The sequence below is a fragment of the Perna viridis genome, chromosome 9 (genome assembly GCF_037379345.1).
Source record: "Perna viridis isolate PV_CMFRI_1.1 ecotype Kerala chromosome 9, ASM3737934v1, whole genome shotgun sequence".
Lineage (NCBI taxonomy): Eukaryota > Metazoa > Mollusca > Bivalvia > Mytilida > Mytilidae > Perna > Perna viridis.
The window spans coordinates 33030272-33043687 of NC_142453.1; the positions used below are offsets into that span (position 1 = coordinate 33030272).

Below are 13416 nucleotides of genomic sequence, written 5' to 3' on the forward strand. Positions count from 1 at the left end.
AAACCTGCCTCATATTATTTTTGACAAAATATTAAGTTTGCTGAAGCATGTGGCCAATATGTCCGGGTCGACAAAAACTATCCACAAACCTCCTAAGTTTGTAAAAAGTGATCGATAGTTGCATAAAACCAGTGTTTTGTGAAGTCATTTTGATACGTAAATGTTGTAACGTATTGTAATGCTATTGAGTCTAGATTTAGCCATCTTTTAAATACAAAAATATGGCAATAAGTCTGCTAAATAATAGGGCGAGCAACTTGTATAAACGAATGAACCTTTTGACAAATGTTTCCCTCATTCTAAGCATGTTGAACTTGGCAATGATTATGCGTCACATAATGTTTTGCGGGATGCTTCTTTTGTTTAACAGTATTGTATCAGTACAACAGTAATGATGTTACTCAGATTTTACATTGCCATTTTTCACTACGTACAATATAGATCTAAATCTACCTTTTCGGTCTAAAAAGCCAGAAAAAAAACTTTTTTATTTCTGTTTTAGAACAGGTACAAAATATAAGATAATGACATTGCTTTTTACGAAATAGTTACTGACATAGTTGCATTTTTGAAGATTAGTGTAGTGTACCCTATACTATACAATATAATAAAATATAAACAATATACTGCGTCCCCAAATCACAGTTTTTACATGAAATCGTGACCTGGCTGCTTTTTTCTCTTTTGTTTCTGTACAAGTATTCTTTTGGTGCTTTTTTTTCCTGTGTTAATAGTGTTGTCTTTGTTTCCCAATCATGGATAGATCACAGATTTTTTGTCCAAGCAAGTGACAATTAAAAAGGTTGAAAAAGCCATATTATATACTATATACATACATATTCAAATATTAATGAAGTTACCTGTATTCAGAATTATCTTTTGTCATTTTACCATATTTCGGTACTGTATTGAACATACCGAGATGTTTGTATAAGCCATGCTAAAAAGGGTGATAATTTGGTGCTTACAGCATTTGTTATCAAATGATTTTAATTGTCTATTTGAAAGTATTATATTTTATTATAGAATTATAAAAGTAATAAATTTTAGTTTCAAACACAAATAATACTTTGTAACTGAAAATCTAAAGTTATGTTTTCTTCACATCATGAATAAATATAGTTACTATCATGCAATCGGGACTCTTCAGGCTTTCTAGTTACACTGAAGAAAAACCTCGGAAGCACTAGGCGGAAGAATCTGTCCGGAATTTCGACCGATCCAATTATAAACCGATTCTGAAATTATAGTTTTACTGGTTGAAATATTTACCATTACCTTTTTCCAAGCTCCTCGCTTCGCGCCAAAATTTTTGACGCCACCTTGTGGATAAAACTACTTTGAGTCGTATATGACTGCAATGCCGGCAATTTTTTTCAAGAAGAAATTCTCCTTTCTGCATCCGAGGTTATTTCTTAGTCTAGCGGAAATGGCCGAGTAGTTCCAACTGACTATCATATTGACTGAACGGAGACTTTATTCCGCCAGTTTCTTTCTTCTTTTTTCACAGTTTACCACAACAGATCATCATATTACAAAAATAACCAGTCTAATCACAGTTTCGTTTGTTAAAATGTTGAATGCAAATGTACAGTAGAAAGAAAAAATTTGACGAGCGAAGAAGTGCATATAATTCAAACACGCATCATGAATATGGAACATATCAGTAACAATATAACCAGCATTTCGCATTTCAATTGTGCCCCTGATCCGACAGGGCATGGGTTATCGTAGCCAGGTATGTTAGCACACACCGAATCAGCATCCTGTCCTCTGCTTAGATACGTATATCTTACGTATTCGTCGTTCGTGGCTAAAAACCAGGAAGCACCGACTAAGGTCAGGCCAGCACCATCGACAAACCGGGAAATGTTGAACAGGCACCTGTCAAAAACACAAGTCAAAACTTTATAATACGGTTCTATCTATACATGTACATCCAGTATGGTTATCAGCAACATATGCAAAAATGATATGTTAACTTATTTCCTCCATGGACATTGATGGAACTATAATAATTATAGACAGACAATGAGAGCACAGAGCTAAATGCACGTATAAACAGAGATTGGCATGTGTACTATGAAAGTAGATCCACTGACCGATGGTTTATCACAAACCAGACTTATTACAAAGATGTATGTATGCTTTGCAAAAACACTTAAAAACGGTGTGCTAAGTACGTGTAGTTTCGTTTGATACAATGAAGCATGTTCATTTTAAAATATTTACCTATTTTCCAAATTTGCTGAACATCCTTTAGTTAGATAAGATGTTTCAGTTTCATTTTTCACTAACGAAGAGACCTGGGTATAAAGCAAAAATATGTAGGTATGATTATTGTTGTCAGGTGGCGCTGGTCCACGGAAATATCGAACCGTGTCTCCGGATTCTATACTGCCGTTGATATTGATACTGAGCATGTGCAACAGGGGCAGATCTCGAGTACCAGCTGCTGGATTAGGTACAGATATATCAACACAAAGCAACGTGTACAGATCGTCTGAAAAACATTTTAAAACGAAAGTTAATAGGAGTGACGGGGAATCAAACACTAAACATGTTTGAGGACTGATATTATTCAATTTATTTATTTATTTATTTATTTTTTTTTTTTTTTTTTTTTTGGGGGGGGGGGTTACTAACCTTTAGCCAGTAGTTGTTTATATGTACACAGTAAGTTTCACAAACAGCGCGGCAGTTCTGTTGATGGACACTAACAGCCATCAACTACACTGTCAAATCAATTGATATCGTATATACTTTCCTAGCCTTTGTTTTCTGTCTATTGTAAATAGAGATGTATGTACATGTTAATACCTGTTTTCCCTGTTGGCATGTAGAGTAATCCTCGTTTTAGCATGCTCATTGTCAACGTTCCTTCCGTTCTTGCATTGCCTGGGCTGATATATCCATCTCCGATCGGATTTAACCTCGTTGTTTTTTCACTGCAAAAACATTTTTTATCTGTACAGAATTTTAAAAAAGGGAAATACAAAGCGCTACCTGAGGGAATTCAATGAGTGATGTTTAGGGCTAACTCATATAAGGCTTGTCAAATTATTTCCCTAGAAAACAACAATAAAATATGCTTTGTTTGTTATCATTAAATACAGTCGTCCATGTCATACATGTACTTACATGTATGTTTCCTAAAGGAATATGCTTTTTTATCACGAATCATGTTTTAAATTATAGTTTATATAAAACACGATAATGTTTCGTGAAAATACGTGCTAATATAAAACGCTTCTCTATTTGCTACTAGTTCGTAAATAGTGTCAATCGGGAGAACTTTACGGCTAGGGACGTGCGTATTATACAAAACGTTTCTTCAGGAAACATATTGTTCCGACATAGATAGGCAAGGATCAAGGGGCAGCAAACTATCACGACTAAAATAAATTATCTCGCCTTTTCCAACCATACCATATGTCAGTAAATCATACGCCATAATAAACGTCCTCCAAACATGTTGTTTCTATCTTCGAATTTGTCCTATAACTCCATTTTTTTTTAAATCTATGTACATGCATCTGTGGCCACACTTGGTATTACAAAAAAAAACAGTTTCCTTGGAGTGGATTGATTTTTTATTGGTTTTTTTTAACCCTTTCACATATTATGTTTGCTTGTACTGTTAAAATAATAATAAAAATAAACATCAAAATGTGAGCAACCGCTTTAAGGTACATGTACACAAGGTATGCATACATGTACATACATGTAAAATAAAAATAAACCAAAATTAATAGATAAAAATTAAAATGGTGTTTGAACTTTTGCCCCGCCGTTGCTCTCCCATGCAATCAAATATCCATACCTGTTCGAGTACTGCTTACAACAGGATAAGAATGATATTGCAGGAGTGTGTAGGTCTATATTTAATGTCACTGACAATGACACATCGTTTGGTATGAAGCTTAACTGCTTCGTTTTGAGAGCTGGAATGTATAGGATTTTTATGCAATAGCAATATTATAATAGTTTTGATCTTCTACCTTTATTCATGACCATTTCATTTTGTTATAACATAAAATGAAGGAGAAAACGAATACAAAATCAGTAGCGCATTCAGAAGTGAGGCGGAAGGGACGTCGCCCTCCTAAAATTGAGAAATTATTATTATTATTTGCATAAAATCTTAATTTGTTCACAAATTGTGCAGTGTCAGTGTAACTTAGTGCAATAATAATATATTTTGAACTTTTTTTGCAATGCAGACCGAAACTTTTCAAAGTTGGATCCAATTCGGATCGGTAGTTTTGATAAATATCAAGACACCTCTTAAAAAAATTGGTAAATATTTCTTTGAAATGAAGTGCCATTTTCTTTGTGGCATAATAAGTAACGGTAGTCACCTTCAGTAACTAACGTCGGACATTCATTCAGGACTCCACCGTTGACCATAAATTGAATAGAGTAAGGATCTGCTACAACAGTAATCATATTCATCGCAATGGGTCCTAAAATGAAGCAAGAACCAAACTTTAGGAGGTAGACCTAGGGTAAGAAAAATAACTCTTGAAATAAGTGATAATTACTATATTTGAGTCATACTGAATTTCATCAAAGCCTTTCAAGCTTTCATTTGAAACAGAATGAAATCAGTCCAAGTTACTTTATGCTTACATGAGATTGATGTATAATGGTGAATTCAAATGTTCCTATGATTTTTAAGAGTACACTAGATGTATCTCTTTAAGGTAACGAAGAGGGTAATTACAAATACAAGTACCTACACGGGGAAAAAACTACATGATTTCATTTGTAACAGTTACATGCTTAGGCCTGATGTGAAAACATCTTTCGTGCATGTATAGAAACGCATGGAAAAATACATGTAGGTTTTCCAAAAAAAAAACAAACATATACATGTATGTGAAAACCATATTATACCTATGGAAAACATAACATAGCATTACCATATATGATTGTATGTACTGATTTCTTTATGAATTAATTTGTTGTTCTAAAACGCATGTTTTTCATGCATTTTCCATGGTAGCCCTAAACATACAAGAAATGTATGTTGTCATGTGATTTTAAAACATATGAAAAAGATGTTTTGCATTTTTTCCGGTTTACAGAATCAAAATGGTCTAGACATCAAAACTAGTCATGTAAACATAATCAACCATGATATGTAATTTTTCTTATGATTTTGTTACAAAAATAATATTAAGTCTCACCCAATTTCCATACTTTCAAAAAACAAAAAACAAAAAACAAAAACTACGTGCTACCGGTCATTTCCTGTAGAACGTTTGAATAGACATCAATAAATAATGAAGCTACATGTATTAACGCGTCTCTTTCTCTATTGGCGACAAAGCTAAGTTGGATATCGTTTGGACGTAGAAATTGTAGAAGAGAAAATTCAGTCTGTCTTAATATGTAATTTTGTCCTGCTTACGTTTCAATAAGATAGTAAACAGTCTACTTAGTTGCCCATAATAACATGCCCAGCGGCTGGTGTTCAGCGTAAACCTGTGCATTGTACGCCGAGCGTATCATACATATGTACAAACCTTGCAGCTGAAGTTCAGTGAACACATCTGTGTAATTGTACGCCACGCCTACCATGTACTGAGATAACTTGACCCGCATTTCATCAGAGATCGTTATATTGTCTGTCTGCTCGAACAACAAGAATGCATATACCTGTTCTTTTATTGTTGGATTTTTTGGACTACTGTACTGTCTCATAATCTAAAGAAAACCACAACTGTATGTAAACTTTAATAAAATTGCGGGAAATTATTATAAAAGTATGATTGGCGACTCAACAGTCGATCCTGAATGATCATGAAATTCTGAGTGATGGTTTCTTCAACGCCTACATGTACTTGAAAGGGTATCAAGATAGAAAGAAATTAGCTTTTACAGCGCTTCTTCAAGATCATCTCAGTTTTTGTTCTTAAATTTCATTTGACTATAGATGTATACATTTGTACATGTACATTGTAGTTGTTTTTTTTATTAATATTATTATTTAAATGGGAAATACGTTCAGCTACATGTACACTGTGTATATTTATTTATGGGACCACAGAAAGTGATCACACAAGTGCGATGAAAACGAGTAATGAAAAAAATGAGGGAAAATGTAAATAACAGAACTGTATTAATTCAAATGTCTTACATCGGAGTTTTCGATGTCGTTTCCCTGAATATTGATAAACACGCCGTGGGAGATGTAAGCCCCGGCATCATATATAAACAGAGTGTAATATTTCGATTGGTCGGCCGTCCACGTGATTGAGGGTCTCGACCTTACGTTCCAGGGATAATGTATGGTAGATCCTAGTGGTTCCAGACTGAACACTGATTTCTGATTCATTGTATATGTATTACCACAGCTCTGGTACATACCTACAGTAAAACAATCGATGAAACATTAACCTCATGTGGATCAAAAGACAAAAGTTTTTAAGAATTGGTATTAAAGTTAGACAGTGGTTTCAATCTAAGACAGTTGTTAGATCCATTTTTTTAAATTATATTCTTTGCCACCGTTTATATTTCTCATATTTAAGGTATGATGTAAATTCTTTCAACTGGCACTGAAGGATTCTGTCCATAAAATACCATTTAAAGGTAACCACTTGATATCGTTTTGCCGGTGTCTGCGCGCGCATCTTATCTCCCTTTTACATTACCAATTACCTGCACATGATCCAAATGGTATCGTAATATTAGCAGAAAAAATATAATGTAATATTATACATATTTCTAGTACTCTTTTTACTAAATTCAGATTTCACAGTGGAATAATTACTTTACTATTAAATTTTCTTCTTTTGATTTACAACTTTGTAGTTCGTTATATAAACCAATAATTTAACAATAAACATACAAACCTGGCTGTGACGTATACTCCACGTGTAAAAACTGTTTCAAAGGATTTTTGGTGAAATTTCCATCCAGACCATATATAGTGTTGAGTAAACTATGAGGTGTATACGGCCGTTTTAAAGACGTACAGTATGGGGACTGAAACGGGTTGAAACCACATATACTGATCCAGTTAGTTCCGAACCAAAATGCATCTTTATCTTTTGCTCTATTCCATATACTATCCAGACATTGTTGTAAGTTGTTATTGATGTTTGAAGAAGAGCAATCATTGGATAAAACTGTTTGAAGAAGAGCAATCATTGGATAAAATATGATAGAAGGAGGACAGTCATTGGATAAAACTGATTGAAGATTAAAGTACCATTCTGTGTAAGGATCAGGCAATGGGGCGGCACATAATTCTCAATATGGTCTTTTTTGTCTCAAATATATTTATTTAGAAAACAATTAAAGAGCTTTTTAAATTTATTCTGAAGCATCTGTGATGTAGATATTTAATGCTAATATAAAGAAAAAGTGCAGGAAAATTTTCCCGTCATTTTTTCATTGTGCATTTCGCCCGGTGCGCAAACCATAGTGGTGCACCGTGTTGGGAAAGATGCCACGTTCCTCGCACGTTAAAGAACCCATGTGTGGTATACGCCCCGAGTAGGAACCATAGGGCTCCGCCACAGAAAGCTAAATTGCCCGACCCTACCCACCTCTCCCCATATCCAGTGGCAATCAAAATTTGTCGACCCCATTATCCTTGTGTCCTATCCCATTTTTTATTTCATCATCGTTTCATGTTCATTTTATCATCCAATTCATGTTCATCGTCTAAACATAGCTGAAATATTGCTGCTCAGGCGTTAAACCTCAACACTCAATCAATCAATCAATCAGTCAATCACTGTGCATTTCAACTAAATTTGACTTATCAATATCTTAAATAGGCAACTTTTACACACACTTTGATGGTTATTACAGGAAGTTATCATGTATAAATTCTTGGTTAATGCAATAAAAACTCTGGGCTGTTGCCTTCATGCGCCGCACATACACATTTTGCCAGCTTCTTAGGCGGAAAAGTACTTAAATACCATCTGGTTTTAGTAATAAAAAGACCGTATTCTTTTTCTTCCTGATTTGCATTTTGTGTTATCTCGTTTGCTTGAACTATTTTGTTCTAAATGGAAATCGTAACGCTTAAGGTATCTTCTTAAAAAGTCATAATCATCTTAGAAAACAACATTAAACCAATTTTATGTTCATTATATACATGTATTTAAAAGATGAATTGCTCGGTAAATACTTTATACTATTAAACTATCAATTCAAACACAAATCGGCATCACGAGCCCAAAAATCTCTGTGAAAATTTGACACATTTCATTGGTCAATATTTTTTTCACAACAATCATAATTATATAGTTTTGATTTCCAATGACTTTTTTTCTTCCATCAATTAACATAAAATGTTATCAAATTAAACCTTTGATTCTGTAATCTAATATTTATTTTAATTACAAGCACACGTGGACATCGACTAAATTGAAAATCCTCTGTAATGTGGAAATGCTCATATAATGTTTGAAGTCAGAAACGGTGTAAATATATAAAATTGAGCAATAAAAGGAAACTATATTACCTAGTCCTAAAGAACTACAGTATCGACTTCGACTTTTTTCCAAATGGCTTCCAGACTATGAATTCTTCTTAATTTGAAAATGACCACATGACCTGGTGTCCCTCATATAATTGATTTATCTTTGAACAAGACAAATTTCTGGTTAGGTTGAGGACAGGAGTGGAAATTAACCTAAAATGTCGACTAGCCAGCAGACTTAAAAATTTACTGGTCCTACAGAAAATTTTCTCGTCCTGCAGCATTTGGATCTGAGAAAAGACATGATGAAAACAACCTTATTATTAAAACGCATCGCCGGGAGAAGCTTTATACGACCGCGGAGGTCGAATCCTTAACAGTTGGAGCAAGTATGGACACAAAATTATTTCCGCAATATTTTTGCCGCATTTTACTTCAATTTAATAAAACGGTTGATTCAGTCTCTGTATTGCACACGTATAATTATATTGATTCCGAATTTTTTAATGTTGCATTCCAATCAACGATGTTATTTAAACAAGACACCGGACTAGTGGGTAGAAACAATCTACTGAGGAATTTTATTGGCTAAGCAGATATAGACAATAAAATTGGGCATAGTATGAATGGCATTAAATAGCAAGCGGACATATTTGATAACACACAGTCATAATATTTCAAATCTATACTACCAAAGGGAGAGACCGATTTCTTTGAGCCAGAACTCCTCTGAAACCACACAAGGTCGAATGTATAATTTGTGATATGAGGTATATATGTAATGTTGTCTACTTCATAAATTTGCCTTTGAAACAATCTTTTCTCTACAGAAAACGCGAATTTTGGGAAAATATCCCAATTCGGAGACCGTCCTTGGTCCGTGTATTATAAAACGCTTCGCGCATGCTCAATCAATGTGCTGTCTGGATTATGTGTACATGTGTTACACGAGTATTGTACGTTCATTATTTTGCTTAATTAAACGACATCCACCATTTTTCTCAGGTGCAAAACTGTCCAGACATAGAAGGGCGTAGAACGTGTCTAAATAAACCTTCTCCCTTCTATGTGTAAACATCTTCGCCCGAAGTCTGGACCCCCTCCCCTTTTTATGTGTAAACTGGCATTTCTAGTAAACCTCTTATCCATTGTTTTGAGTAAAATATTGAATTATTTAATATTTAAGAATTCATTATGCATATTTAAATGGGTGGCGCAGAACTTTCAGAAAATTAAAGGGTATTCAACCCAGCTCCCCCTTCCCTCCGACCCACCCCCAAATGTAGTACCAAGTCTGAAAAGCTTATAGTATACATGTAGTTGTCTTTCTTCTATTACATTGTGTGATAAAAAGTTCTGTTCAAGCAAAATGCCTAGTTCGGATTAAGTGTGAATGAAGCTTTTACATTTTTATTATGCATAATAAAATTCAGTTGAGTGTCCGCCTGTCTGTCCGTTCGTCTCTTGGCATTTTCCATTTGACAGGCAAAACTTTGTACAGTTGTTCAGCACAAAAATGCATGCAAGTTCGATTTAAGCTAGATAAAAAATATTTTTCGAATTACATGTAGCAAGAGACCACTTTGATAACCTACTTGAAAGCATTATTGGGCAAAATTCTTTGATAACTAACAGGAAATTTCGCAGAATTATATGGGACAAAATGCTAGAGAGTCTCCTTTCGACTTTTCTTGCCGATTTAACCATTAAAAAATTAAGAACGAACAATTCCCAGTTAGGGTATTGATCACATATTTGTATAAACCTTTAAAAGGGTGGGTATGGAGTGAATGTGCACCTGAAAAAAAAACTCACACGATAAATTGAAAATAACCGATATAAAGGAACAGGGCTTTTAATGCCTCTTCTGCGTCTTGATGGTGTATGAGGGTCTTCAACAATGAAATAACGTAAACTCCCTAAAACCGGACCAATAAAGCTCCCTGTAACGTGCACAAAAGCAGAATTCTTGATAAAATAAAAATCAAGGTTACTCTCTTGCTGTCCACTGGTCATGGTATGAAAACATGGGCGAAGCCTCAGGATAACCAGCTAATAACACCAGGGTTACATGAAGAGACTGCTGAATCAGATCTTGAATTAATCGATTGCTGCAAAAATACGTCATTAACACAACGCATGTCTGGAGCAGTCATATTATTTATTGCAAGTGTATTTTAATGGAGTTAGTTTTTTTCCTCAACGGGTCATATCAACTTTTTAAGTCTTCTCTTTGCGTTTATCGGTGTCGTCATCGTCGTCATAAAACATCAGCTCCTCCCTGGGTCAAATTAAACCTGGGACCAATCAAACAGCTTCTTAGTCCCAGGTTAAACCAACTTTTCCAGGAAAGTGCATTGGCACGAGGTATGAAACTTTGCTTAGGGGCGCACCATTTAACTTCTGCAGGCCGGAGGGGGGAGGGGCTTGGTTTTTTCTTTGGTTGTTAAGAATATTTCGATCCGGACTTCGGAGAAAAAATAATTGGGTAAGGAATAGTTAAAAAATAACAAATGTGAATAAAAAAGAAAAAAAGATGATTCACTCACATGTGTTATAAAAATACATAATTTTGCCGCTGCGTGCAAAAAAAAAAGATTTAATTTCACACGGAAGTGGACGATTATGTAATTGAGGAAGCGTTTTGTTGTCTGTTAATGTGATAATTTAGCTCCGTTCATGATAGCCATAGCCTATTATGATATTATAATGTTAACATTGGTAATAAGACAAACTCGAAAGAGATGACGGATGCTTTCAGGACAAATGAAATAATTTTAGGGGACTTAACGGCCTAACAGGTAATTTAAAAGAAGAATTAACCGGTGAACCGACTGGCAAGTGTATTACCGTGCAGACAAAAGTTAACCAGGACAAATCGTATATTGTGTCATTATACGTGATATACTTAAAACATCAATTAGTAGGAGATTCATCCGGATTCAAGTATGCCCTTTTGACAATCAATCTCTCCGTCCAAAACATGCAACAAATCAATAAATATCGAACAAACCAAATCATTGTCTTCAGCTTAAGAAATGCACTCTATGTACATACATGTAATTGACTAATTTTCTAATCAACCACAAGCGATGTTAGTTTGAAGACAATAGCCCGTAAACATAGCTGTCGACAAAAAAAAGTAATTTGTTTTGTTAGCTTAATACTGCATTTTTCACATGAGAATCTCGTTAAAGAAATCGGTGAACAAAATAATGATATGCAATTTTACTTTAGATTTACGAGATAGGTTTTTTCTTGTATATACTGAAAGGGACGTTAATGTGTTATGTTCCTAAAGCGACATTAATTGCGTGGTTTGTATTATTTTTTGCTGATTGATTCATTGGAGATGATTCAAATAGCTTTGGTATGATACACTACATTTATATGCACCTGGATTAGAGATAAGAATGTTTAGTCTATCTGCCTTTCTACATTTGATGAAAGCAGAGGAAGACTAGGCGCGAGATACTTGGAAAAGCCAACCTCCCCTTTATCTGAAACCATGGAGTTACCAATGCATGTTTTTGCATTCACAAATTCAGAAAAGCTACATTTGTATATGCTCCTAATATCCATGTTATACCGTGGACGTCACGAAAGGCAGATATTCCAACTTCTAGGGCACTGTTCAAAAGACCAAAATGTAAAGACGCACAAAATGAAACACGTGTTGTTTTTTTTATTTATTTTTCAGACGAGCAGGTCAAAAATACAAAAAGGTCACTCATGTATCAAGAAATTTTGTCTTTGTTTTAATTTAATTTACTTCATCAAATTAAAGTCCAAATCAACTGTTTTCGATCAATTATATAGACCTGTTGTCCAATCCATTTGATTTACGTCAAGGAGTTAGATATAGACTTTATATAAATCCTTGTTTAGATCAATAAGATATTTGAAATGAAATGAAATTTCTATCAATTAACCTTTATATAGATATTAGGCAGACATCATTTGTTCTCGAGGAAAGGAAGGGGACTGGGATATTTATTTGAGTGATAAAACTTGTTTTTGAACAGCAGCCGGATACATATGTTTATTGGATCATAATTTCTGTCCCTGGCTGAGTAAAAAAAAATGTTGCTGAACTATGATTCAAGCTTACCCAACATCCAGCGCTCTAATAAATACTAAAAAAAATGGTTGGTGTGGACCGTGTCTTATAGTGCAAAAACATATTTATAAACGAGATTATTATCGCCCTACAAATCATTGACTTTCATAAGTAGTAATTTAAAAGGATTTTAATGGTCTATTTATAGTATATAAACGTGTTTCGGACCATAATCGATTTGTTTACCAAAATGATTTGAAACATCATCATATAAAGTGGAAGGTGTTTCATTCATGTGACGATTTTAAATGCATAAAAATTAATCTGTATGTACAACGTCATATTGTTTTTAATTTAAAGCATAAATATGATTCTGAAATGGAAATGTTACCCTCGTGTATAAACACGTGTGATTACACAAGCTTGGTTCTTATCACAACCCAAATTTACCCCCCTTCTTTTGTAGTACAAAGTACAATGTCATGTAAGCCCTGCATCTAAATACACAATAATCCAAACTGCATGTCCTGCCATAGTGTGTACAGATTAACCAGCATGCATTACTCGATGCCTAAAGGACTCTAATTAAGACTATGTAAAATTTGACGTTTTGACGGTGGTGAAGTTAATATTTTTGTTTAGTTTTTCGTATTGAATATTATATCGACTTAGCAGACATTTTCTGATCCCAAATTACCAAAATTAATTGTACCATCATAACAAAGGAGTACTCACCGTTAGGTATCAGAACCAGAAGACACAGGAGAACCCAATTTAAATCCACCATTTTAGTCTGTGTCCACTAATTATTAAGATATTTGCAGTATATATACGAGTTAGTGTGGACACAGCTTGATCTATACGTATATGGTTGAGTTCTTGTCATTTTATTTAAAGTATCCCTTGG

The 13416-nt window shown here is 34.3% G+C and overlaps 1 protein-coding gene across 1 annotated transcript; it reads right to left on the reverse strand.

Moving 5' to 3' along the window:
- Positions 1–1459: 1459 nt before the first annotated feature.
- On the reverse strand, positions 1460–13416 carry LOC148607888 (uncharacterized). The gene is made up of 9 exons (XM_088546587.1): positions 13245–13416; positions 6864–7139; positions 6146–6375; positions 5532–5712; positions 4362–4466; positions 3824–3944; positions 2821–2948; positions 2233–2503; positions 1460–1884 (listed from the first exon to the last, which is right to left on the reverse strand). The coding sequence occupies exons 1-9, from the start codon at positions 13294–13296 to the stop codon at positions 1635–1637; spliced, it is 1614 nt and encodes a 537-aa protein (XP_088402713.1). The 5' UTR covers positions 13297–13416; the 3' UTR covers positions 1460–1634.

Excerpts from the sequence above, each read along its gene's own strand:
- LOC148607888 (XM_088546587.1), bottom strand. The coding sequence starts at position 13,296 with ATGGTGGATTTAAATTGGGTTCTCCTGTGTCTTCTGGTTCTGATACCT. Across the intron at positions 4,467-5,531 it reads CACTGAACTTCAGCTGCAAG|GACCCATTGCGATGAATATG; the intron begins GTTTGTACATAT and ends GCTTCATTTTAG. Across the intron at positions 2,949-3,823 it reads TGTAAGCAGTACTCGAACAG|TGAAAAAACAACGAGGTTAA; the intron begins GTATGGATATTT and ends ATGTTTTTGCAG.